We start from the raw sequence: 23,435 nt of genomic DNA, 5'->3' as shown, positions 1-23,435 counted from the left end.
AGATCCATCTATCTCCCGTCCACATCCAAATAGAAAAGCCCAGTATGAATTTTGGAGATAAACTTGGGAGAAATAGAATGGGGAAAAGAACACAAAATTCAAGAGAACAATTTCAACAAAGAATTAAATCGATTAAGTATTTAGTTTCATATCCATCAACCACGCGTAAAGGCCTCATCACAGAGGTAGGTCATTGCTTTTCACAGAAGTCACTAGCTCTTTCTGCTCTGATTTTACAGCTGCTCTTTCCAAATTCTGTAAATGTCCACCAGCCGTGCTGCCCTCACAATTGAACAATCACATTTCAGTGAAGTTCATGTTGCTGCCTGCAAACAGTGGGCAAGAGAATCACAGGATAATTACTGATGAAGTAGGCCATGCAAACATCTTAGCACATCCATACAGAATGACCCAAAAACCCTCCTGCCCCACCCCCACCCCTACCCCCACCTCTTCCCCCACCACCTCCATTGCAGCAGCCAACTCTTTCAGTCCTATATTTAAATTTTCTGGTTGGAAATTATGGGCTACTCTTCTGATTAAAATTATTATTTTTTGAACAGATTTAGCTTTTCCATCCCTTTAACCATCTTGCACATTTCTATAAGATAGTCTCCAGGCCGCTCATTTCAAGGTAAAAAGCATAAGAAAAATTGTGAAGGCATTTGTAAAGAAAACAACTTGCATTTATATAGCAGCTTTCATGACCTCAGTACATCCCATCATCCTTTACAGCCAATGAAGTACTTCTGAAGTGTCGTCACTGTTTGAGTGTAGGAACCCATTTGCGTACAGCAAGCTCCCACAACAGCAATGTGATAATGATCTGTTAAGCTGTTTAAAGCGATGTTGATTGAGGGATAAATATTGGTGAGGACACTGGGGAGAACACTCTTGCTCTTCTCCAAAATAGTGCCATGAGACCTGTAGGTTCACCTTGAGGCAGACGGGCCTTGATTTAACATTTCATTCAAAAGGCTGTACCTCCAACAGTATAGTACTCCCTCAGTACTCTAATGGAAGTTTCAACCTGCAGTAGGACTTGAAACCATAATCTACTGACTCAGAGAATGCGACCCACTGAGCCAAGGCTGACAGGCACCTTCAGAACATACAGCATATCAAATGTTCCTCACAGACATTCTCTGCAAAATGAAGCATACCATCAAGCAAAGAGAAATTAAACCAAATAGGATGACATGGTGGCACAGCTCCACAAAATACCACAGTAGTGAAAAAATTCAAGATTGACACCCACCATGCAATCCTTGACATTAGTCGCTGTGAAAATCTGCCGAGGGGATATTAGGCATCTTCCCCAGGGAAGGAAAAGTAAACCAGAGTCATAATTGAATCATGCTACATACTTTTTACTCGTTGGAGTTGACTGACAATGGCTGCTGCCAGGAGCATGTTGCCCAGTCACCTTCTCTGCTACTGCTGGTGGATGGTCTAGAAAGCACCAAGAAACAGAAACATAGGCTGCTCAAGTCAGTGCTATTTCATTCAAGTCGGGTTAAATGTGTCCCATAAAACTGCTTTCACTAAACCCTGTGCAACGCTAAGAAAGTGCACCAAAGCAGAGCTAAGCAGTCTAAATGTGTTAGCAAATTGACACACACCTGTGCAATCACCACTGGCACATAGTTGGCCATCACTGACTAGTTCATTCTGCTATCTGCAGTAAAGATCTACACGTCATTATGAACAATTACCCAACAATAACTTTGATCATGCAGTTGACTATCAAATTCAGTGGCTAAAATAACTGGTTAGATGGCTAGGTCATCAGGTTCAACATTGGACAGCTACAACATATTGTGGGTGTATAGAGTTAAACATGCAGGGAGATGGTTTGAAACCTATCTCTGTAATCTCCTACAAACCTCTGATCTCTACACTCTTCTAATTCTGGCCTCTTGGTGCAACCTTGACTTGTCTAATTCTGGCCTCTTGGTACATCACTGACTTTAATCACTCCACCACTGGTGGCTGTTCCTTCAGCTGCCCTAATCCATGGAATTCACTCCTCATATGACAAGAAAGGTCATACGGACTCAAAATGTTAACTCTGTTTCTTTCTCCACAGATGCTGTTGGACCTGCTGAGTTTTTCTAGCATTTTCTGTTTTTGTTTCAGATTTCCAGCATCTGCAGTATTTTGCTTTTATCTTAAGCTAAAATGCAAGTTCTTTTTGTTGAAAGGCTGACCATTCTCTCTTGGTCAGATGGCATTGCCTAGCCCACTATTTTGCGGTACCAGCTCAGTTGCAGTTGCACATCTAGCTTAGAAAGTTGAGCATTCCAACCTCTTTGCCAAACTTAAGCACAGAACCTTGATTGACATTTGGGTGTAGTGCTGAGGGACTGCTGCATAAAGTGCCATTCTTCATATGTTTGTTCAGACTGATATTAAAAGATTCCATGGTGCCACTGGAGGAAGAGTTGGGAGCTCTCCTTGGGTCTCAGCCAACATTCTATCATCAACATATACCGCCAAAAACAAATTTATTTGTGGAACACTGTCAATGCGGAGTGGCTACCACACTTGTCCACATAGCAATTAATGCACTCCAAAATACCTCACTATGTGATGTGCTTCAACATATTCTATCAGTCTTGGCTGCTCCTTTAATCCCTCCATCTTGTCCTTGGATCCCTTTAAATTCCTCCAACTTTCCCTCAGAATCTCTTTCTCTCAGAATTCCCTCCAATGTGCACTTGAGATGAGGTCTAAATTCCTCTAACTCGCTCCCTGGAACATCTTTAAATGCCTCCCAATTACACTTGGGAACTTCTGATCACCATGTCCTTCTAAGAGTCTCTTTTTGTGACTACATTTTTGTTCCACTCCCTCCATCTTTCTTGTTTTCCTTTTGTACCACTTGGTAGAAATTGGCTTTTGCCCCCTGTGAAGTGCTTGAAAACTTCAATCTGTGCATGAAAAGTCAGACAGATATTTTACACAACATGATAAGATGCTAAATAAATATTTTCATTTATATTCTAGAGAACATACAGACACCCCATAAATTTTACTGCTTACACTGGACATCCTTGAAATATGCAAAGTTCCTCTCAGTAAGAAGGGTCAACTTCTGCCGATGTTGACTTGTCATGCTTAACCCAGCATGGTTTTTTTTAATCCAGGCCACTTTCTCCCTCAACCACACTAAACCTGAGGAAGGAAGTTTTGAGATTTAATCCTTCACACTCTGGACCAGTTCAGGTTGAATTTGTTCTACAGCAAAGCATTTCCAACACACTCATCAGGATCTACATTCTCTCCACTGCACTAAGGAACTGGATATTCCCTCATAATGGTGTGTTATAGGGAAGGAAAAAGAAATAGTTGCATTTATATAACACCTTTCATGACCTCAATGTCCCAAAGCATTAAGTACATTTGAAATGTGGTCATTGCTGTAATGTAGGAAATGTGTCAGCTAGTATGCACAGCAAGCTCACACAAACAGCAATGAGATCATGACCAGATAGTTTATTTCTAGTGATGCTGCTTGAGGAACAAATACTGATCAGGAAATCAGGGAGGAATCCTCAGCTCTTCTTCAAAATACTGTCATGGGATTTTCTATGTCCACTTGAGGGAGCAGACAGGGTCTTGGTTGAACAACTCATCCGAAAGACAGCGAGTGCCAGCCTAGGATTTGTGCTCGTGTCTGAAGTGAATGCATAACCTTCTGATCTGGGAAGAGGGACTGACGGCTATACACAAAAACAGCGTCTAAATCTACTTTTAGAACAATATTCACTTAAAGCATACTCATGTGATGTGCATCTGGGTTTCAGACTTACTTCACTCGAAATCATTTGCATTATGTGCTAACAAAAAAAAATTATAACATAGTTTACAACATAGTTTTTCAAACCAGGGTTGACAAGTTCCCAAAGATCGCAAATTTCTGCATTTTTCTCAACTTGATATGGCTTCTGCTGCTGCCTGCTCATAAAACATGCTTTCTGCAATCACAAAACCATTTTCCTTTAGACAACTGGCACTTTGAGAAACTGGGACTGAGTACCTTGAGACTGGCAAATTTTGGAAGGAGTGGGGAAATGTTTGAAAACCACTATTTCACAACTAAGACACCAGATTCAATCGATAAATGTTGCAGAACGAAGCCTTTTGCTCACTGGACTGTCACATGTTCCTGCATGTTAAGAGTAAAAATTTGAAGCCTCCAAATTAAGAAGCAGTCAGGTTGTAAATGTGCTTTTCTTGCTATTTATTCAGTGAGAGATCAACTATCTATCTGCTACATCATCTGTCGGATTCCCAGCATTTCCAACCTTGTCAAACCAAATAACCCATCCTGTCCACTACAAATATAAATTCTGATCAGAGTAGGCGTCAGCAAGGTTCCCTCTGTCTATGCTGAGAGGCAAATTATATTTACTCTCAGATAGTCACAAGGCAGTCAAATGTCTCAAGTGAATGAGTAACATTCACCTGTTACCTTGACAGGTATGTTATTTCCAAGGGTCTGGGAAGTATCAGTAGGCCTTGACTTTATTGGCGTTGCGGTCATCCAAAACACACTCACAAACCCCATGAATTTCATTCATCACCTTTGCTCCATTCACAATAGATTCTCTGTTTATTATAATAATCAGTAAAACTGGGCAAATGTATTTATAGATCCTGAAGCTTTGCAGTTAACTCTTCACCTATACAAAGTTACAACAACTTGCATTTACATAGAACTTTTAACCTGGAAATGCACCAAGGCACTTCACAGAGGTGTAATTTTTATTTCAAAAATGGACACTTTAAAGTGTTGAAAACATTAAAGAGACTCTGCTGGCCATGTTCTGCTAGTTTTCCTGACCTTAAGGTGGAGCCAAGGATTTACAATTAGTTGACAATCTACAGAGAATATGTCCAAGATGGATAAACCTGTACCAGGACCTTAGGGTAAGCCACTTACAGCTCTTAAAGGCGCAGGGCAGATTACATACAACTCCAACTTTAGCATTATTTATAGCATAATACTCCTGACCTTATAAAAACAATGCACCATCTGAATTACAACAAAGTATGGCCAAGGCTGCTTTGCAAGTTCTGGTCAAACCTACACGTTCAGGTACTGTTCTACAAAGGAAACAATGGATGCCAGGAGCCTAACTCTGTCTGACTTAAATCAGCAGGTTAGTCAAAACCAAAAATCTTTGGAATTCTCTTTGGTGAGTCTTTGGAATTTTCTGTCTCAGAAGGCTGTGGAGGCTCAGTTGTTGAGTATGTTCAAGACTGAGATCGATAGATACCTACATATTAAAAACATCAAGGGATAGTGCAGGAAAATGGTGTTGAAGTAGAAGATCAGCCATGATCTCACTGAATGGCGGAGCTGGCTCAAGGGGCTGAATGGTATACTCCTGTTCCTATTTCTTATGTTCTTATGTAAAACTTTACGAATAATTTGTATGGTGGGTTTAAGGTGTGTTAACTTTTATTTGGAGTATCTACTGGAAGAAAAAGTAAATCTATATAATCATTACTAATAAACCATTTTCTTCCTTCCTTATGATGTTCCTTTGGAAGTGATGCAAAAAGTGTGTTTAGGAAGGGGCATATTATATAAAAGGCATGTTGCATTTTTATTATTAATCAAGGATCTATGTCCATCCTGTCAAGATTAACTGTTATGATGTTTTGGTGATTACAACATTTGTTCATGTGAATTTGTTGTACAATTGGAAATCAAATATTAAAGGATATTTCAATTGTACTATAAATGCGACAGCCCTAATTATGAAGCTTTAGGGAAGTTTGATAGGTTAAAGCAATGCAAAAAAATCAACAGGGAGTAACTGCTGCACACCATGCTTCAAAGCTACACATTTCCCCCACCAAAATGCCGAATTTTCTCTCTCTGGTTAACATTTTTTACATAGCTTTGCCTCTGATATTAAGAGAACTCCCATTTTATAATCTGATGAGCAATCTACAAGGAAGCACTCGGGGCTAAAATGTACCCATTCCAATTAGGATTAAATCTTACACGTGGGGAGGGGGTGGAAACACAAGTATAAAAGTTTGCTGCTCTGGCAAAGAGCAAAATGTCTTCCAAAATTCAGCTGTTTACGTCTGTGCCGACGCAAGCTGCTATCTCCCCCACTCTGTCTCAATCACATGAGAGAAGAAGAGGCCTCTGCAAAGGTTTTTTTACCAGGGCTCAGGAATTCATTTCAGGGCCTTTCTCAATTCGCCTCCTTTCCTAAGGCACTTAAAAGCCTTACCTTCCAGGTAGCAGCTGGATGAAGCAGAGAGAGTCTTCCTTGATTTACACCCCACCAGCTTACGGCAAATCTCCAGCATTTTCATTTGTTAAACTTCAATTCGAAGTGATTCCTTTTTTTTGATTTTCCCCCTTTCGTCTTTTCTTTCTTGCTTAGTAGTAGTCTCCCACGTTTAGTTAAAAGAATTCCAACTTCAAACCCCCCTCAGGGTTGTCTGCTTCACATCCAAAAGCAGAAAGGGGCGGGGGGAAGAGGCATTCAATGCTTGATTTAAGAGAAAAACTTTTTTGGTTTGCAGTCGGATCTGAAGCTTAGCGAACATGCACCGCACCCATTTTCTCGTTATCAGTAATTCAAACCCAACAACTTTTTGGGTGAATTAGCTGTTCGAAGCAGTGGAGAGGCTGTGCGAGACATATGAGCCTGCTTTTCCTGAGCTCTCTAACACACACACATACTCCCCCCAGCACTGGGAGAGTTGCTTACGTTACACATCCAACAATGAAGCTCTTTGAAGCTCTTGCCTAGCTTCCATGGGTGACATCAGCAGGCTGGAGCCACCCACACAGGATTTAATAAAAGCCAGTCAAAGCTCAGCCTGATCATTCTTGTGTTTCTCATCCGCAGATATTCTGGCAAATGGGGCTCGGGAGGGAGGGTGGAATCATAGAACAGGAAAAACATGGAACTTGCAACAAACCACACATTTCCGACTTCAGTTTTACAAAAGAAAAAAAAAGGCCCCCCAAAAAATCTTCAATTTCAGTAGAATGGCAAAAGGGTCGACATGGGGATAAACTTTTTTTTAAACACAAGGAGTGGTTAGGATTTGGGATACACTGCCTGATGTAGATGAGGATTTAATAGAAGCCTTCAAAAAAGAAATTAGAGAAATACTTGAAGGAGGAAAATTTCAGGAATATGGGAAAAGAGCCAAGGAATGGGTCTAACTAATTGCAAGTTTGAATTACTAGTTTGAAAGCACTGGAATAGACTAGGCGGACTGAGTGGCCTCCTGAGCTGCAATCCAGAGGACACAGATTTAATGTGATTGGCAAAGGAATCAGAGGCAACATAAGGAAACATTTTCTTTTTGTGCAGAGAGTTATGATCTGGAATGCACTGTCTGGAAGGATGGGGGAAAGAAGATTCAATAGGAACTATCAAAAATGATTTGGATATATATTTGAAGAAAAACTTACAGGGCTATGCAGAAAGAGTAGGGGGTGGGATTAATTGCATAGCTCTTTCAAACAACATGATGAATGGCCTCCTTCTATGCTCTATCATTCCACATTTCCAATTTCAGGAATTATTTTCTCATTTTTGAGGCTGACTTTGTAATGTTGAAATCAAAAAGCTTTCATCTGCACACATTTTCTGTCCTTGTTTTCTATGATAAGTTGTTTATTTGCACATTTGTTACATAAATTGTGTAAAACTGATCAGGACGGAGTCACACATTCCTCTGCATGGGAGCCCTATAGCACCACCACTGGTGGAAAGCTGTAATTACAGTGTGACCAATTTACAGAGATTTTCATTGCAAATGCACACACAGGAATTCATAGTAAAATACAAAAAGGAGAGTATGTAATCTTAAAATGAGGATTGATTTACATCTGCTCATCCCAGTTCAATTACACAAGAATATAAGAAACAGGATCAAGAGTACGCATGGACCCCTGGAACCTGCTCTGCCATTTAGCAAGATCATGGCTGATCTTCTACCTCAATTTCACATTCCTGCCCTATTCTCATGTCCCTTGATTCCTGTAGTATCCAAAAATCTATTTGATTTCAGCCTTGAATATACTCAATGATTGAGCATCCCCAAGTTCTCTGGAATACAGCATTCCAAAGACTTACAACCCTCTGACTGAAGAAATTTCTCTTCATCTCAGTTCTAAATAACTGACCCTTTATCCTGAAACTGGGGCCAAGGTAGAAGCGTTCACATCGCAGCCCTGTTTCAACCAATTCTACCACCACCACACACAGCAAGTAATGTATACAACATTTTCATACCGCTGATTTGATCAAGTACCAACATCATGCCTGAAGACGGAAGTCGTCGATGTCAGAAACGGGTCTTTTTCAAGACCGGCATTGACTGTTATATTTGCTAACGTTGAAGGGTTCTCTGTAGCTAAACAAAACATCCTCGCTACATTATGCAATGAGTTGCAGTGTGCTGTCCTCTGCCTGCAGGAGACACATAGAGGAAGTGAGAACTGCCCAAAAATACCAGGAATGTTCCTGGTTATTGAAAGACCTCATCGACAATATGGCAGTGCTGTATTTGTTAGAGCTGGTTCAGTTGTAGAAGCCACTTCTAAAACAGAGGAGGACAACATCGAAATTCTAACTGTAGAGCTGAGCAAAGTAGTAGTGACCTCAGTGTACAAGCCACCTGGCACAGATTTCAGCTTCTCTAACCCTATACCCAATGTGCACAGTAAACCACAGATCATCATTGGAGACTTTAATAGCCACAGTACCCAATGGGGGGTACAAGGAGTCTAACAACGATGGAGAAGCAGTCGAAGAATGGATGGTTGCTAACCAGCTTAGTCTCATCCACGACCCTAAAGTGCCAGCCTCCTTCCACAGTGCCCGCTGGAAGTGTAGTTATAACCCAGATCTTGCCATTGTCAGCAACGACATCGCTGGCCTCTGCAAGAAGCTTGTCACAGACCCAATACCACATACACAACACCGTCCTATTGGTATCCAGGTAAATGCAGCAGTGTTACCAACCGTCGTACCATTCAAAAGGCGCTTCAACTTCAAGAAGGCTGATTGGAACGGGTTCATACGAGCACTTGACTGCAAGGTTAAACACATTAAACCATTACCTGAGCACTACAACCTGTTTGCAAAAGCTGTCCAGAAAACAGCCAGAAGGAAGATCCCCCGAGGTTGTAGAGCATGCTACATCTCTGGTCTCACCAAGGAGAATGCTGAACTCTACTGGAAGTATGTCTCAATGTTTGAATCTGACCTCTTCTCAGAGGAAACAATATCTACTGATGAGAGGGTGATGTTAAGTATCTCTCAAGTGCGTCAAAACACCTGGGACACCTCGATAGAGACAAAAGATCTTACAAAAAACAGCAAGAAGGAATGGTCTCTCATACACAAACTTGGAGGCGATCCCAAGAAAGCTGCCCAACATCCAAATGTGTCTGCAAACCAAGTTGCACACCAGTTGCTCCTAAATGGAAAAATCAACAAGAAACAACCAAGAGCACAACTAGATAGGAAGAAGTACAGCGATGACCCTGGCTTCACTGGACCATTCACCATGGAAGAGCTGGAAACTGGTATATCTAGTCTAAAACACGAGAAAGCAATTGGTCTTGACAACATAGCAACGGAGCAGATCAAGCATTTTGGACAGCAAGCAAAGAAATGGCTCCTACAATTGTTCAACCACTGTCTGGCAACACACAAGCTACCTGATATTTGGCAGAAGGCACATGTAATAGCGCTATTAAAGCCTGGAAAAGATCCCTCAGATCCGAAGAGCTTTTGGCCAGTTTCACTGCTTTGCCACACCAATAAGCTGTTTGAGCGCCTGATACTCAATAGGATAGCACCAACTGTAGATGAGATCATCATTCCAGAGCAAGCAGGTTTCCGCCCCGGCAAATCAACAACAAGCCAACTGCTCAACCTCACACAGCATATCAAAGATGGTTTTGAGCAAGGGATGGTAACAGGTGCTGTTTTTGTAGACCTGTCAGCAGCATACGATACAGTGAACCATAGATGTCTCCTCTGCAAGATCCTAGAGATGACAAAAGATATTCACTTAACAGAACTGTTAGAAAGCATGCTTCAGGATAGCCGGTTCTATGTTGAACTAGGTGAGAAGCACAGCAGATGGCGTATTCAGAAGAATGGTCTTCCTCAGGGAAGCATGCTTGCACCGCTGCTGTACAACATCTACACGAATGACCAACCTATAGACGGTGTAACACACCGTTTTATATATGCTGATGACGTATGTGTCACTGCCCAAAGCACTGATTTTAACACCGTGGAGAAAACGCTTTCTGAGGCCTTGGAGGGACTAACATCCTACTATGAAGAAAACCACCTTCGCGCAAACCCATCAAAGACGCAAGTTTGTGCATTCCACCTCAGAAACTGTGAAGCCAAACGCCAGCTTAAAGTAACCTGGTGAGGTGCAACACTGACGCATTGCGAGCACCCTATCTACTTAGGAGTCACCCTTGACAGATGCCTCACCTTCAAGAACCACATCGAAAAGACAAAGGCAAAAGTGAGCACACGAAACAACATCCTGAATAAGCTCACTAACACAAAATGGGGAGCAAGCTCAAAAACATTGCGAACCAGTGCACTTGCTCTTTGCTATTCCACCGTCGAATACGCCTGCCCCGCATGGGAAAGATCTACTCATGCTAAGAAGATGGATGCCGTTCTGAATGCAAGCTGCCGACTTTCACAGGTTGTTTAAAACCAACAAACACCAACAGCCTATATATCCTGGTGGGTATCGCTCCCCCTGATATAAGAAGAACGGTAGCCAGCAAGAAAGAGCGACTCCGTCAAATATCAGGTGAGAGGCACCCTCTACATGGTCATACACCTACACCCAGCTGCCTAAAGTCAAGGAAGAGCTTCATGAACAGTGTTGTTCCATTACAACCAACCCCATCTGAAGCCCGCATCACCTTGTGGAAAGACCGGCTTGCCAGTCTCGAACAACCCCCAGCGATGGAAATTCTACCGGATGAAAGCCTTCCCCCAGGAGCTAATTGCAACTGGGCAAACTGGAATTGCCTTAACAGACTTAGGACTGGTGTAGGTCGTTCAAAGCAAATCACTAAGCAAATGGGGATATACAACCAGCCTGACAACTTGTGAATGTGGAACTGAGCCACAGACTATGCAACATCTCCTGCAATGCCTATCGCTAGAGGAACCCTCCACTCTTCCAGATCTTGCCGAATTCAACAACAAGGCGCAAAAATGTGTCCAGTTCTGGCTGGGCCATGTATTATCTGTCCATGGACACGATAAGAAGATTCTGAAACTGTGACCCCCCCTAGTTCTAGAGCATTTAGACTCTCCAGCCAGGGGCAACAGTCTCTCAGCATCTACCTTGTTAAGCTTCCTAAGAATTTTATACATTTCAATGTGATCACCTCTCAATCTTCTAAATTCCAAGGAATATAGCTCATTTTACTCAATTAAACCCCTACTTCATCTGAAGACTATATTTGATCTTCCCTCCCATGTCCAGAGGCCTGGGAAATTGGCTGGTATATGATATTTAAAAATGGCAGACAACACTTCATACAGCCAGTTTTGAGCTCGGTGAATGGCAATAACCAGATGGGAATGATAATATTTTCAAATAAAATAGGTGGCTTGACATGGTCTACCCTTAGTTCACAAGGTGCTTAATTTAAATTATGCACCTTTAGTCATAGATTCCTATTCGTTTGTGTTATTTACACTGCTTAGTTAAAATTATTCACAATGTTTTAGTGTAAAAATTACTTTGAATTACCTGTAGCCTTCAGGGCAATTTCTCCAACCACACAAAGACTGAAAACAAGTTGCAACAGCTGTACAATTGTGTACAGTAGTAAATTCCAAGCAGCTTTTTCTCCCAACATTTTGTGTAGTGACATCTTGCACTGAGCCTTAAGGAGCAGGAAGCTCCTAGTTCGATCATAGGTCTTGTTTGAGTTATCTGCTCTTTACTGATGTAGCTCTGAGATGCTACAGCTGACTAGTGTGTCTGGATTTGAGTGGGGAGTTTTCAACTGCTGTTCAGTGACTCTGGCTGGAAAGTGTACGCAAGGATAAGACAGGATCAGCCGGCTGTGATGCTTCCACAATTGAACAGTTTACTGATGCGCATTTCAGCCCCCATATAATTCATTTTTGATTATTCCTGCCCACATTCTCTTCCTGCTCCCTAACTAATTCTAAACTTTCCTGAAGACACAAACTCCTTAATGGTGTTTAAGTCTTCAGCCAACAGTGCTCTCCAGTGCATTATCTGATTCATGCCTGTGTTTCTAGGCATTGTACCATTTATGGCATCATAACCAAACTTGATTTTGCCTTAACCTAAAGCCCACCATGCATTCCAGGAGAGGTAACCGGATTTCAATCAAGATCTAACTGATTTCTCACTTTCCATGAATCCTGGGGCCATTGTACTACCTTCCACCACTGCTAACGGTTAACTAACTCGAAAGAGACTGATAATTGAACGAGAAACATTATCGATCTGTGTGGGTCAGTGACTATCATTAAACTTGGCCATCAAGGCAGCTGTCTTAAATGTAATGTATGTGTCTGTGGACATTATTATCCCTCATACCTCTTGGGATTTGACAGTCACTGAAGTTTCGAGATTAGTCGTGGAACTGTAACCTATTGAATATAAATTACTGTTAATAAATGTTTAACATGTTGCACCACATTCCTCTACTAGTTTAATGGCAGGGTTTACTGGAAAAAAATGGCCCAAAATCTCTTTTAAGGATTTGGTGCAAGTGTTTTAGGGCATTTGTACAATAATATGGCAGAGTCACAGAATCACACAGTGCAGAAGAGGCCCTTCGGCCCATCGAGTCTGCACCGACACGTGAGAAAAGGCTGACCTACCTACCTAATCCCATTTACCAACATTTGGCCCAAATCTTCAATGTTATGATGTGCCAAGTGCTTATCCAGGTACTTTTTAAAGGATGTGAGGCAACCCGCCTCCACCACCCTCCCAGGCAGCGCATTCCAGACTGTCACCACCCTCTGGGTAAAAAAGTTTTTCCTCACACCCCCGCTAAACCTCCTGCTCCTCACCTTGAACTTATGTTCCCTCGTGACTGATCATTCAACTAAGGGGAACAGCTGCTCCCTATCCACCCACATAATCTTGTACACGCCAATCAGGTCGCCCCTCAGTCACCCCGGAAGTGCAAAGTGTTTTAGTTGACGGGCAATATGATCGGCGCAGGCTTGGAGGGCCGAAGGGCCTATTCCTGTGCTGTACTTTTTTTTGTTCTTGTTCTTTGTTCTCTGCTCCAACGAAAACAACCCAAGTCTATCCAACCTCTCTTCATAACTAAAATGTTTCATCCCAGACAACATCCTGGTGAATCTCCTCTTCACCCCCTCCAGTGCAATCACATTCTTCCCATAATGTGGCGAACAGAACTGCACACAGTACTCCAGCTGTGGCCTCACCAAGCTTCAATACAATTCCAACATGACCTCCCTACTTTTGTAATCTATGCCTCGATTGATAAAGGCAAGTGTCCCAGGTGCCTTTTTCACTACCCCACTAACGTGCCCCTCCGCCTCCAGAGACCTATGGACACACATGCCAAGGTCCCTTTGTTCCTCAGAACTTCCTAGTGTCATGCCATTCATTGAATACTTCCTTGTCAAATTACTCCTTCCAAAGTCTATCACCTCACACTTTTCAGGGTTAAATTCCATCTGCCACTTATCTTCCCATTTGACCATCCCGTCTATATCTTCCTGTAGCCCAAGACACACAACCTCACTGTTAACCACCCGGCCAATCTTTGTGTCGTCCGCAAACTTACTAATCCTACCCCCAACATAGTTGTCTATGTCGTTTATATAAATGACAAATAATAGGGGACCCAGCACAGATCCCTGTGGTACGCCACTGGACTCTGACTTCCAGTCACTAATGCAGCTTTCTGTCATCACCCTCTGTCACCTACAATTAAGCCAATTTAGAATCCACCTTATCAAATTACCCTCTATCCCATGTGCATTTGCTTTCTTCATAAGTCTCCCATGTGGGACTTTGTCAAAGGCTTTGCTGAAATCCATATAAACTACATCAACTGCATTACCCTCATCTACACATCTGGTTACCTCCTCAAAAAATTCAATCAAATTTGTTAGGCATGACCTCCCTCTGACAAAGCCATGCTGACTATCCCTGATCAAACCTTGCCTCTCCAAGTGGAGATAGATTCTCTCCTTCAGAATTTTCTCCAATAGTTCCCCTACCACTAACGTGAGACTCACTAGTCTGTAGTTCCATGGCTTATCTCTACAACCCTTCTTAAATAGCAGAACCACATTAGCTGTTCTCCAGTCCTCTGGCACCTCCCCCATGGCTAGAGAGGAATTAAAAATTTGGGTCAGAGCTCCTGCGATAGCCTCTCTTGCCTCCCTCAGTAGTCTGGGACACAAATCATCTGGACCTGGAGATTTGTCCACTTTTAAGCCTGCCAACACCTCCAATACCTTGTCACTCCCTATATCAATTTGCTTAAGAACCTCGCAGTCTCTCTCCCCGAGTTCGATGCCTTCATCCTCTTCTCCTGGGTGAAGACGGATGTGAAGTATTCGTTCAACACTCTAGCACTGTCCTCTGGCTCCACCCATAGATTGCCCCCTTGGTCCCTAATGGGCCCTACTCTTTCCCTGGTTATCCTCTTCCCATTGCTATACTTACAGATATTTTGGGATTTTCCCTACTTTTACCAGCCAGAGCTTTCTCATATCCCCTCTTTGCTCTCTGAATTGCTGTCTTAAGCTCCACCCTGCACTGTCTGTACTCCACTAATGCCTCTGCTTTCCTTGTACCTGCTAAAAGCCTCTCTTTTCCTTCTCATCGTATCCTGAATATCTCTGGTCATCCATGGTTCTCTGGGCTTGTTACTCCTTCCTATCACCCTAGAGGGAACATGTTGAGCCTGAACTCTCCCCATTTCCTTTTTGAACCCCCCGCCCCCCCCCCCCCCCCACCACTGCTCTTCTGTAGATTTCTCCACAAGTAGCTACTACCTTGGCCAGATTCTGCCTTATTTTACTAAAATCCACTCTCCCCCAATCCAAAACATTTTTTTGCAAATTGTCTATTTCTTTGTCCATAACAAGCTTAAATTGTACCATGTTGTGGTCGCTATCACTAAAATGCTCCCCTACCACCACCTCAGCCGCCTGTCCGGTTTCATTCCCCAGAATTAGGTCCAGCACTGCGCCGTCCCTTGTTAGACCCTCTAGATATTGACCTAAAAAGTTCTCCTGTACACATTTCAAGAAATCCACTCCATCCAAGCCCTCAACACTATGTCTACCCCAATTAATGTTGGGAAAGTTGAAATCACCTAATATAATTACCCTATTGTTATTGTTTTTACACACCTCCATGAATTGTGCACATATTTGCTCCTGAATTTCCCGTTGACTATCTGGGAGTCTATGATAAACACGTAACAATGTGGCTGCCCCTTTTTTATTCCTAAACTCTACCCACAAAGCTTCATTTGATGCCCCCTCCAAGATATCATCTCTCCTTACTGCGGTAAATGACTCCTTAACTAAGAATGCAATGCCTCCTCCTCTTTTACTCCCTCCCCTGTCTCGTCTGAAGATTCTATGTCCCAGAATGTTGAGCTGCCAATCCTGCCCCTCCCTCAACCACGTCTCTGTGATGGCAACTATATCACAATTCCACATGTCAATCCTCACCCTTAACTCATCTGTTTTATCTGTAATACTCCTGGCATTAAAGTAGATGCCATCCAGCCTTGCCTTACTCCCGTGAAACTTAATGCAGCTGTACTCTCTCTGACTTAATTGTTTTACTGTATTATGATGTGTCCCTATTCTATTAACATTCTGTGTCCTCTCCCCCTGCTGAATTAGTTTAAACTTCTCCCAACGGCACTAGCAAACCTGCCCGCAAGGATGTTAGTCCCGCTCTGGTTCAGATGTATACTGTCCCGCTTGTACAGGTCCCATCTTCCCCAGAAACGGTCCCGGTAATCGTGCAATCTAAGACCCTCCCTCCTGCACCAATTCTTAAGCCACATATTCATCTGCGCTAATCTCCTATTTCTGTGCTCACTAGCATGTGACACTGGGAGTAATCCAGAGGTTACAACTCGAGAGGTCCTGCTTTTCAGTCTACTGCTTACCTCCCTGAATTCTTGATGCAAGACCTCATCCTACCTATGTCATTGGTACCAACATGTACTATGACCTCTGCCTTATCACCCTCCCCCTTCAGGATGCCCTGCAGCCATTTAGTGACATCCCAGACCTTGGCACCAGGGAGGCAACACACCATCCTGGAGGCATGTTGACGGCCACAGTAGCTCCTATCTGTTCCCCTGACTATAGAATCCCCTATTACTTTTGCCACTCCCACGGCACCTTATCATGCAACCGCAGAAGGTGCAACACCTGCCCCTTTACTTCCCCTCTCCTCACCATCCACTTTCAAGTGAAGCAGCATTTCACTTGCACTTCCCTCAATTTAGTCTACTCCATTCGCTGCTCCCAATGCGGTTTCCTCTACATTGGAGAGACCAAACGCAGACTGGGTGACCGCTTTGCGGAACACCTTTGGTCTGTCGGCAAGCATGACCCAGACCTCCCTGTCGCTTGCCATTTCAACACACCACCCTGCTCTCATGCCCACATATCCATCCTTGGCCTGCTGCAATGTTCCAGTGAAGCTCAACGCAAACTGGAGGAACAGCACCTCATCTTCCGACTAAGCACTTGACAGCCTTCCGGACTGAATATTGAGTTCAACAATTTTAGATCATGAACTCTCTCCTCCATCTCCACCCCCTTTCCGATCCCCCTTTTTTCCAATAATTTATATAGATTTTTCTTTTCCCACCTATTTCCATTATTTTTAAATGTATTTCCATGCATTGTTTTATCTTTTACCTTTTAGCCTATTTCGATCCCTTCCCCCCACCCCACCCCCACTAGGGCTATCTGTACCTTGCTCGTCCTGCTTTCTACCCTTAATGTTACCTATTAGCACATTCCTTAGATAATATCACCACCTTCAACACCTCTTTGTGCTTTTGTCTATGACATCTTTTGGTTATCTCCACCTATCACTGGCCCTCTATCCAGCTCTACTTGTCCCCTTAAACCAGCTTATATTTCACCTCTCTTCTATTTTTCCTTAGTTCTGTTGAAGAGTCATACGGCCTCAAAACGGTAACTGTATTCCTCTCCGCAGATGCTGTCAGACCTGCTGAGTTTTTCCAGGTATTTTTATTTTTGTTTTGGATTTCCAGCATCCGCAGTATTTTGCTTTTATCTTAGTGTTTAATTGACTGCCACTTCTCTTCAAGGAATGCCTACCTTGAAGAAGTATTGCTCTTCTCTCCGACAGGATTTCCATCTCTCTCTTTTGCCTTGTTCACCTTCATTGCTTTCCATTTCTCTCCTGGTGTTTGACAAGGTGTTTACTAAAACTCGCTTTCACAGCCATATTTCCTTTCTCAATGACTGTCTCCGTCTCCGACTTACCCCACGTGGATTTCAACTGAAGTTCCATCCCTCATGTTTCGAACCCACCCAGGATTACAGGTATCTCCGGGACATACAATGTTCCTCAGACTGCTATTCTTGTCGCATCCTGAGATCCACACTCAGTGCCATGCGCCGTCATATGAACACACTCGACCTCTCCCTGCAGCAGCACCGACGCACCCTATTTCTAAGCTGCCCGTGCCCCCAGTTTCATTTTATTCTTCGTCTCATCCGACGCCTCAACAAGAAACTTTGTCTCTTTCTTTCAGGTGCAAAGGAACGCAAGCTCCAAGCTCTCATTGACACCAACACTCATCCAGGACCCTCCGCCCCTGCCCGTCCCTCTGTCCCCATCCCGTCTTCCAATCCCAGCCCCGGCTGTGTATTCACCATACCCCCTGACCTTCCCCTCTCTGATTCTGAACGTTCAGTGCTCAGCAAAGGACTCCGTTTCATACCCTTACGCCCTCAGCTCAATGAATTCCGGGCTCGGCATGATGCTGAACTCTTCTTCCGCCGCCTTCGTCTCCGTGCTCACTTCTTTGGGTAGGAGTCCTCTCCCCACTCAATGGATCCTTTTACCCGCCTCCGATATTCTCCCTCCACCTGGACCCCTCCCTCTGGATTCTTACCTTCTCTTGATCTTTTCATTGAGAACTGTCGGCGTGACATCAGTCATCTCAATTTCTCTGCTCCTCTCACCCACTCCAACCTGTCTCTCTCTGAACTTGCTGCACTCCGTTCTCTCAGGTCCAACCCTGACATTGTCATCAAACCTGCTGACAAGGATGGTGCCATTGTTGTCTGGCGCACTGACCTCTACGTCGCAGAGGCTGAGCGTCAACTCGCAGATACTTCCTCCTACCTCCCCCTGGACCATGACCCCACCACTGAACATCAAGCCATTGTTTCCAGGACTGTTAAAGACCTCATCTCCTCTGGAGATCTTCCTTCCACAGCTTCCAACCTCATAGACTCCCAACCTCGGACGGCCCGCTTCTACCTCCTACCCAAAATCCACAAGCAGGACTGTCCCGGCAGATTGATCGTGTCAGCCTGTTCCTGCGCCACGGAACTCATTTCTTGCTATCTTGACTCCATTCTCTCTCCCCTTGTCTAGTCCCTTCCCATCTACATCCATGATTCCTCTGACACCCTACATCATATCAACAATTTCCAGTTCCCTGGCCCCAACCGCCTCCTCTTCACAATGGACGTCCAATCCCTCTACACCTCCATCCCCCACCAGGATGGTCTGAGGGCTCTCCGCTCCTTCCTCGAACAGAGGCCCGAACAATCCCCATCCACCACTACTCTCCTCCGTCTGGCTGAACTTGTTCTCTCACTGAACAATTTCTCCTTAAACTCCTCTCATTTCCTTCAAATAAAAGGTGTGGCTATGGGTACCCACATGGGCCCCAGTTATGCCTGTCTCTTTATGGGGTATGTGGAACATTCCTTGTTCCAGTCCTACTCCGGCCCCCTCCCACAACTCTTTCTCCGGTATATCAATGATTGCTTCGGTGCTGCTTCATGCTCTTGTCTGGACCTGGAAAAATTTATTAATTTTGCTTCCAATTTCCACTCCTCCATCATTTTCACATGGTCCATCTCTGACACTTCCCTTCCCTTCCTTGACCTCTCTGTCTCAATTTCTGGTGATAGACTGTCCACCAATATTCATTACAAGCCTACAGACTCCCACAGCTACCTCGATTACAGCTCCTCACACCCCACTACCTGTAAGGACTTCATCCCATTCTCTCAGTTCCTTTGCCTCCGTCGCATCTGTTCTGATGATGCCACTTTCAAAAACAGTTCCTCTGACATGTCTTCCTTCTTCCTTAACAGAGGTTTTCCACCCACAGTGGTTGACAGGGCCCTCAACCGTGTCCGGCCCATCTCCCGCGCATCCGCCCTCACACCTTCCTCTCCCTCCCAGAAACATGATAGGGTCCCCCTTGTCCTCATTTATCACCCCACCAGCCTCCGCATTCAAAGGTTCATCCTCCGCCATTTCCGCCAACTCCAGCATGATGCCACCACCAAACACATCTTCCCTTCGCCCCCCCGGCAGCATTCCGCAGGGATCGTTCCCTCCGGGTCACCCTGGTCCACTCCTCCATCACCCCCTACACCTCAACCCCCTCCCACGGCACCTTCCCATGCAACCGCAGAAGGTGCAACACCTGCCTCTTTACTTCCCCTCTCCTCACCGTCCAAGGGCAGCATTTCACTTGCACTTCCCTCAATTTAGTCTACTGCATTCGCTACTCCCAATGCGGTTTCCTCTACATTGGAGAGACCAAACGCAGACTGGGTGATCGCTTTGCAGAACACCTTCGGTCTGTCTGCAAGCATGACCCAGACCTCCCTGTCGCTTGCCATTTCAACACACCACCCTGCTCTCATGCCCACATGTCCATCCTTGGCGTGCTGCAATGTTCCAGTGAAGCTCAACGCAAACTGGGTGAACAGCGCCTCATTTTCCGAATAGGCACTTTACAGCCTTCCTGACTGAATATTGAGTTCAACAATTTTAGATCATGAACTCTCTCCTCCATCCCCACCCCCTTTCCGATCCCCCTTTTTTTCCAATAATTTATAGATTTTTCTTTTCCCACCTATTTCCATAATTTTTAAATGTATTTCCATGCATTGTTTCACCTCTACCTTTTAGCCTATTTCGATCCCTTCCCCCCATCCCACCCCCACTAGGGCTATCTGTACCTTGCTTGTCCTGCTTTCTACCCTTAATTAGCACATTCCTTAGATAATATCACCACCTTCAACACCTCTTTGTGCTTTTGTCTATGACATCTTTTGGTTATCTCCACCTATCACTGGCCCTCTATCCAGCTCTACTTGTCCCCTTAAACCAGCTTATATTTCACCTCTCTTCTATTTTTCCTTAGTTCTGTTGCAGAGTCATACAGACTCCAAACGTTAACTGTGTTCCTCTCCGCAGATGCTGTCAGACCTGCTGAGTTTTTCCAGGTATTTTTATTTTTGTTTTGGATTTCCAGCAACCGCAGTTTTTTGCTTTTATACTATTGCTCTTCCTCTCTTCCTCCCCTCCTGTACAGACAGGCTGCTTGTGGTGCCAGAAGCTTAGCTCTGTCTGCACTCCCTGGAGGAACCAGCCTCCAAAATGGAATACCGATTTGTGAGCGGGACCCCAGGGGACTCCTGAACTACCTGTCTGTTTCTCTTGGATGCCTGGTGGTCACTCATTCCCTTCCTTCCTCAAGTCCCTTCAGCTGCAGTGTGACCACCTCTCTAAACGTGCTATCCACGATGCTCTCAGACTTGCGGATGCTCCACAGTGTCCCCAGCCGCCGTTCCAGCTCTGAAGCCCGAGCTTCCAGGAGCTGCAGCTGGATACACTTCCTGCACACATGCTGGTCCCGGGCACTGGAAATGTTCCCGGCTTCCCACATGGAGTACAAGGAGCACACCATGGCTTTGAGCTCTCCTGCCATGACTTATCCCTTTAAATTAAACCTTTTAAATCAATTACTCTAGGGCCCTTCTTTCCTGATCCTCGTTACTACATAATATACAAACTATAAACCACAAAAAAGATCTTAAACTATAAGCGATAAGAGTAGTAAATACTTACCCAACCTTACCCACTACTTACCAGTCATTTCTCTCCCTTGTAGCCTCTACTGCTGCAGCAGGGCAAGACCACTCTCTGAAGATTTAAGAAGTTGGATCGCAAAGAAAAAATCCAAAGAGCACCTCTTCCCCTCTGCACCGGGTTCCCACTGTGCACCAAATTGCCAATATCCACACTCATTCTGGCTGTGTCTCACTGATCAGTTCTACCCTGCAGTTTGCTTAAATATTTTAAATACATTTTAAGGAACTTTTACTTAGAACGATTTTCCTTTTTCCTTCCCATTACAAGCCACTCACCACCGTGCTTCATGCTTTGGCCGAGGAGCTGAGGTACAAGCTGAGTCTTTGACAACAGCTGTCAATGCATTTCATGATCACCAGCAGGAAGTATGACTCAAACAACTTGAAGTGGCCAATAACAATGCAGAACACCTCACTTCATCCAATCATCCCAACTAGGAACAGACCATATTCCTCCAAATAAGGAAACCATGATCCAAGTAACAGGAAGCCATACACTCAAACATACTACCTAATGCTTGAAGGGCAAGTGCAATGCTGTTACAAAGTAGCACTACGGCCGTTCCTCTGTCTCCTTACTTCTGCTGAACATTAGCAGAGGCTACAGAGTTATTGTGTAGGCAAACATTGCTGTCAATCTGCACACAGCAAGGTCCCACAAACATGCAGGGCCCTCAATAAAGAAAGACTTGCACTTATGTTGTGCTTTTCACCTCACCACCACTGGATGTCTCAAAGTGCTTTACAGCCAATAAAATCCTTTTGAAGCACAGTCACTGTTGTAATGTAGAAAACACAGCGGCCAATGTCCACACAGCAAGCTCTCACAACCAACAATGTGATAATGATGTGTTTTATTTTGTGATGTTGATTGAGGGATAAATATAGGCTTGGACACTGGGGAGAACTCTCCTGCTCCTCTCTGAAAGTGTAATGGATCTTTTACATCTACGCGAGCAGGCAGGAGGTGCCTCGGTTTAAAGTATCATTTGAAAGATAGCCGTTCCAACAGTGCAGTATTCCCTCATTACCAGTCTGGCATGTCTGCCTTGATTTTTGTACTAAACCCTTGGAGTGTAACTTGAATCTGGAACCTTGTGATTGAGAGGCAAGAGTGCAGCCAATTTAATTAATTTCCAGTCGAGTAACAATTGAGTCGGATTGCCATTCTGCTCATAATTACTTACCTTGAAATCCAACAGCTCCTATCCTGTTCGGCCTTCTGCTCCAGGCCAGGCGAGATCTGTGTAGTGCAGCAGGTTCCTGAAGGCTACAGTTGGGGACAGCTCAGTCGAAGGTAAGTAAGCCATGCCCCCATTTTTACGGCACTAGCTGACGTAAAGCAGATAAGTTTAGAGGTCCAGTCATTTTGACAAGCCAGGGAGAAGGTAAGTGGGTATGATTTGGTGGGGAAAGGAGGGTAGTCAGGAGGGGTGGTCCCGCGGTTGGTGGGGGCGGGGGGGGGGGCAGTGAGGGAAAGGGAGTCCCCTAGTGGGGTGGGGGAGTTGCATGGGGTCGGGGGGGGGGCGTTAGCGGAAGTCCCATGGAGGAGTCGGGGGAGGTCAGTACAATAGTTACCCAGAAGCTAAAAGTGGTTTTAATTCTTCTAACGTTTTCTGGGTAACTATTGCTGCATGATAGTTGGAACCATCTGAAGTTTATGATTTAAATTGCATTTTTGGGTGGTTCCCAGTGCAGGGCAATTGCCCAAAGGAAGTTTGAACTTCCCGGGCAATTGCCGTGCAATCCTTACCTGGGATCTTCCGGGAGGAGGGGGGCGTTCCCCAATGCAACTTTGGGGTACCCACAGATACATTGCCCTGGAGGTCGAAAGTTACGGCCCAGTATGTCCTGAACTGCAGTATCAGACTAGATTATCTATCCCATTGCTGGAGTGGGGCTTGAATTTATTATCTTGATTCACAAGCAAATAGGCTACCACTGGCAGGTGAATGGCACTAGGTGAAATGCTTATTTGGAGAGCCAGTGCACACACAATGCCTTTTTCTGTGCTGTAACAATTCTGTGATTCTGAGTTCTGATGAAAGGTCATCGACCTGAAATGTTAACTCGGGTTCTCTCCCCACAGATGCTGCCAAACCTGCTGAGTATTTCTAGCATTTTCTGTTTTTGTTCCAAATTTCCAGCATCCACATTATTTTGCTTTTGTATTCAGACTACCACTGAGTCAAGGTGACAACTGTA

At 44.3% G+C, this 23,435-nt stretch overlaps 1 protein-coding gene across 2 annotated transcripts in view; it reads right to left on the bottom strand.

Annotated features, from left to right (window-relative positions):
* Positions 1 to 23,435, bottom strand: part of abl1 (abl oncogene 1, non-receptor tyrosine kinase) — a 163,350-nt gene that overhangs the window by 83,168 nt on the left and 56,747 nt on the right. Inside the window, exon 1 of one of the 2 annotated variants that reach the window (XM_078550135.1) lies at positions 6,261 to 6,708. The exons of the other annotated variant lie outside the window; for it this stretch is intronic. Within the exon in view, the coding sequence (XP_078406261.1) occupies positions 6,261 to 6,345 (85 nt within the window). The 5' untranslated portion in view covers positions 6,346 to 6,708. Of the gene's footprint in view, positions 1 to 6,260; positions 6,709 to 23,435 lie in introns of those variants that run through there. 2 annotated transcript variants of the gene reach the window in all.

Source organism: Cetorhinus maximus, chromosome 10 (genome assembly GCF_964194155.1).
Source record: "Cetorhinus maximus chromosome 10, sCetMax3.hap1.1, whole genome shotgun sequence".
Classification (NCBI taxonomy): domain Eukaryota; kingdom Metazoa; phylum Chordata; class Chondrichthyes; order Lamniformes; family Cetorhinidae; genus Cetorhinus; species Cetorhinus maximus.
This window is presented reverse-complemented; position numbering and strand designations above follow the sequence as displayed.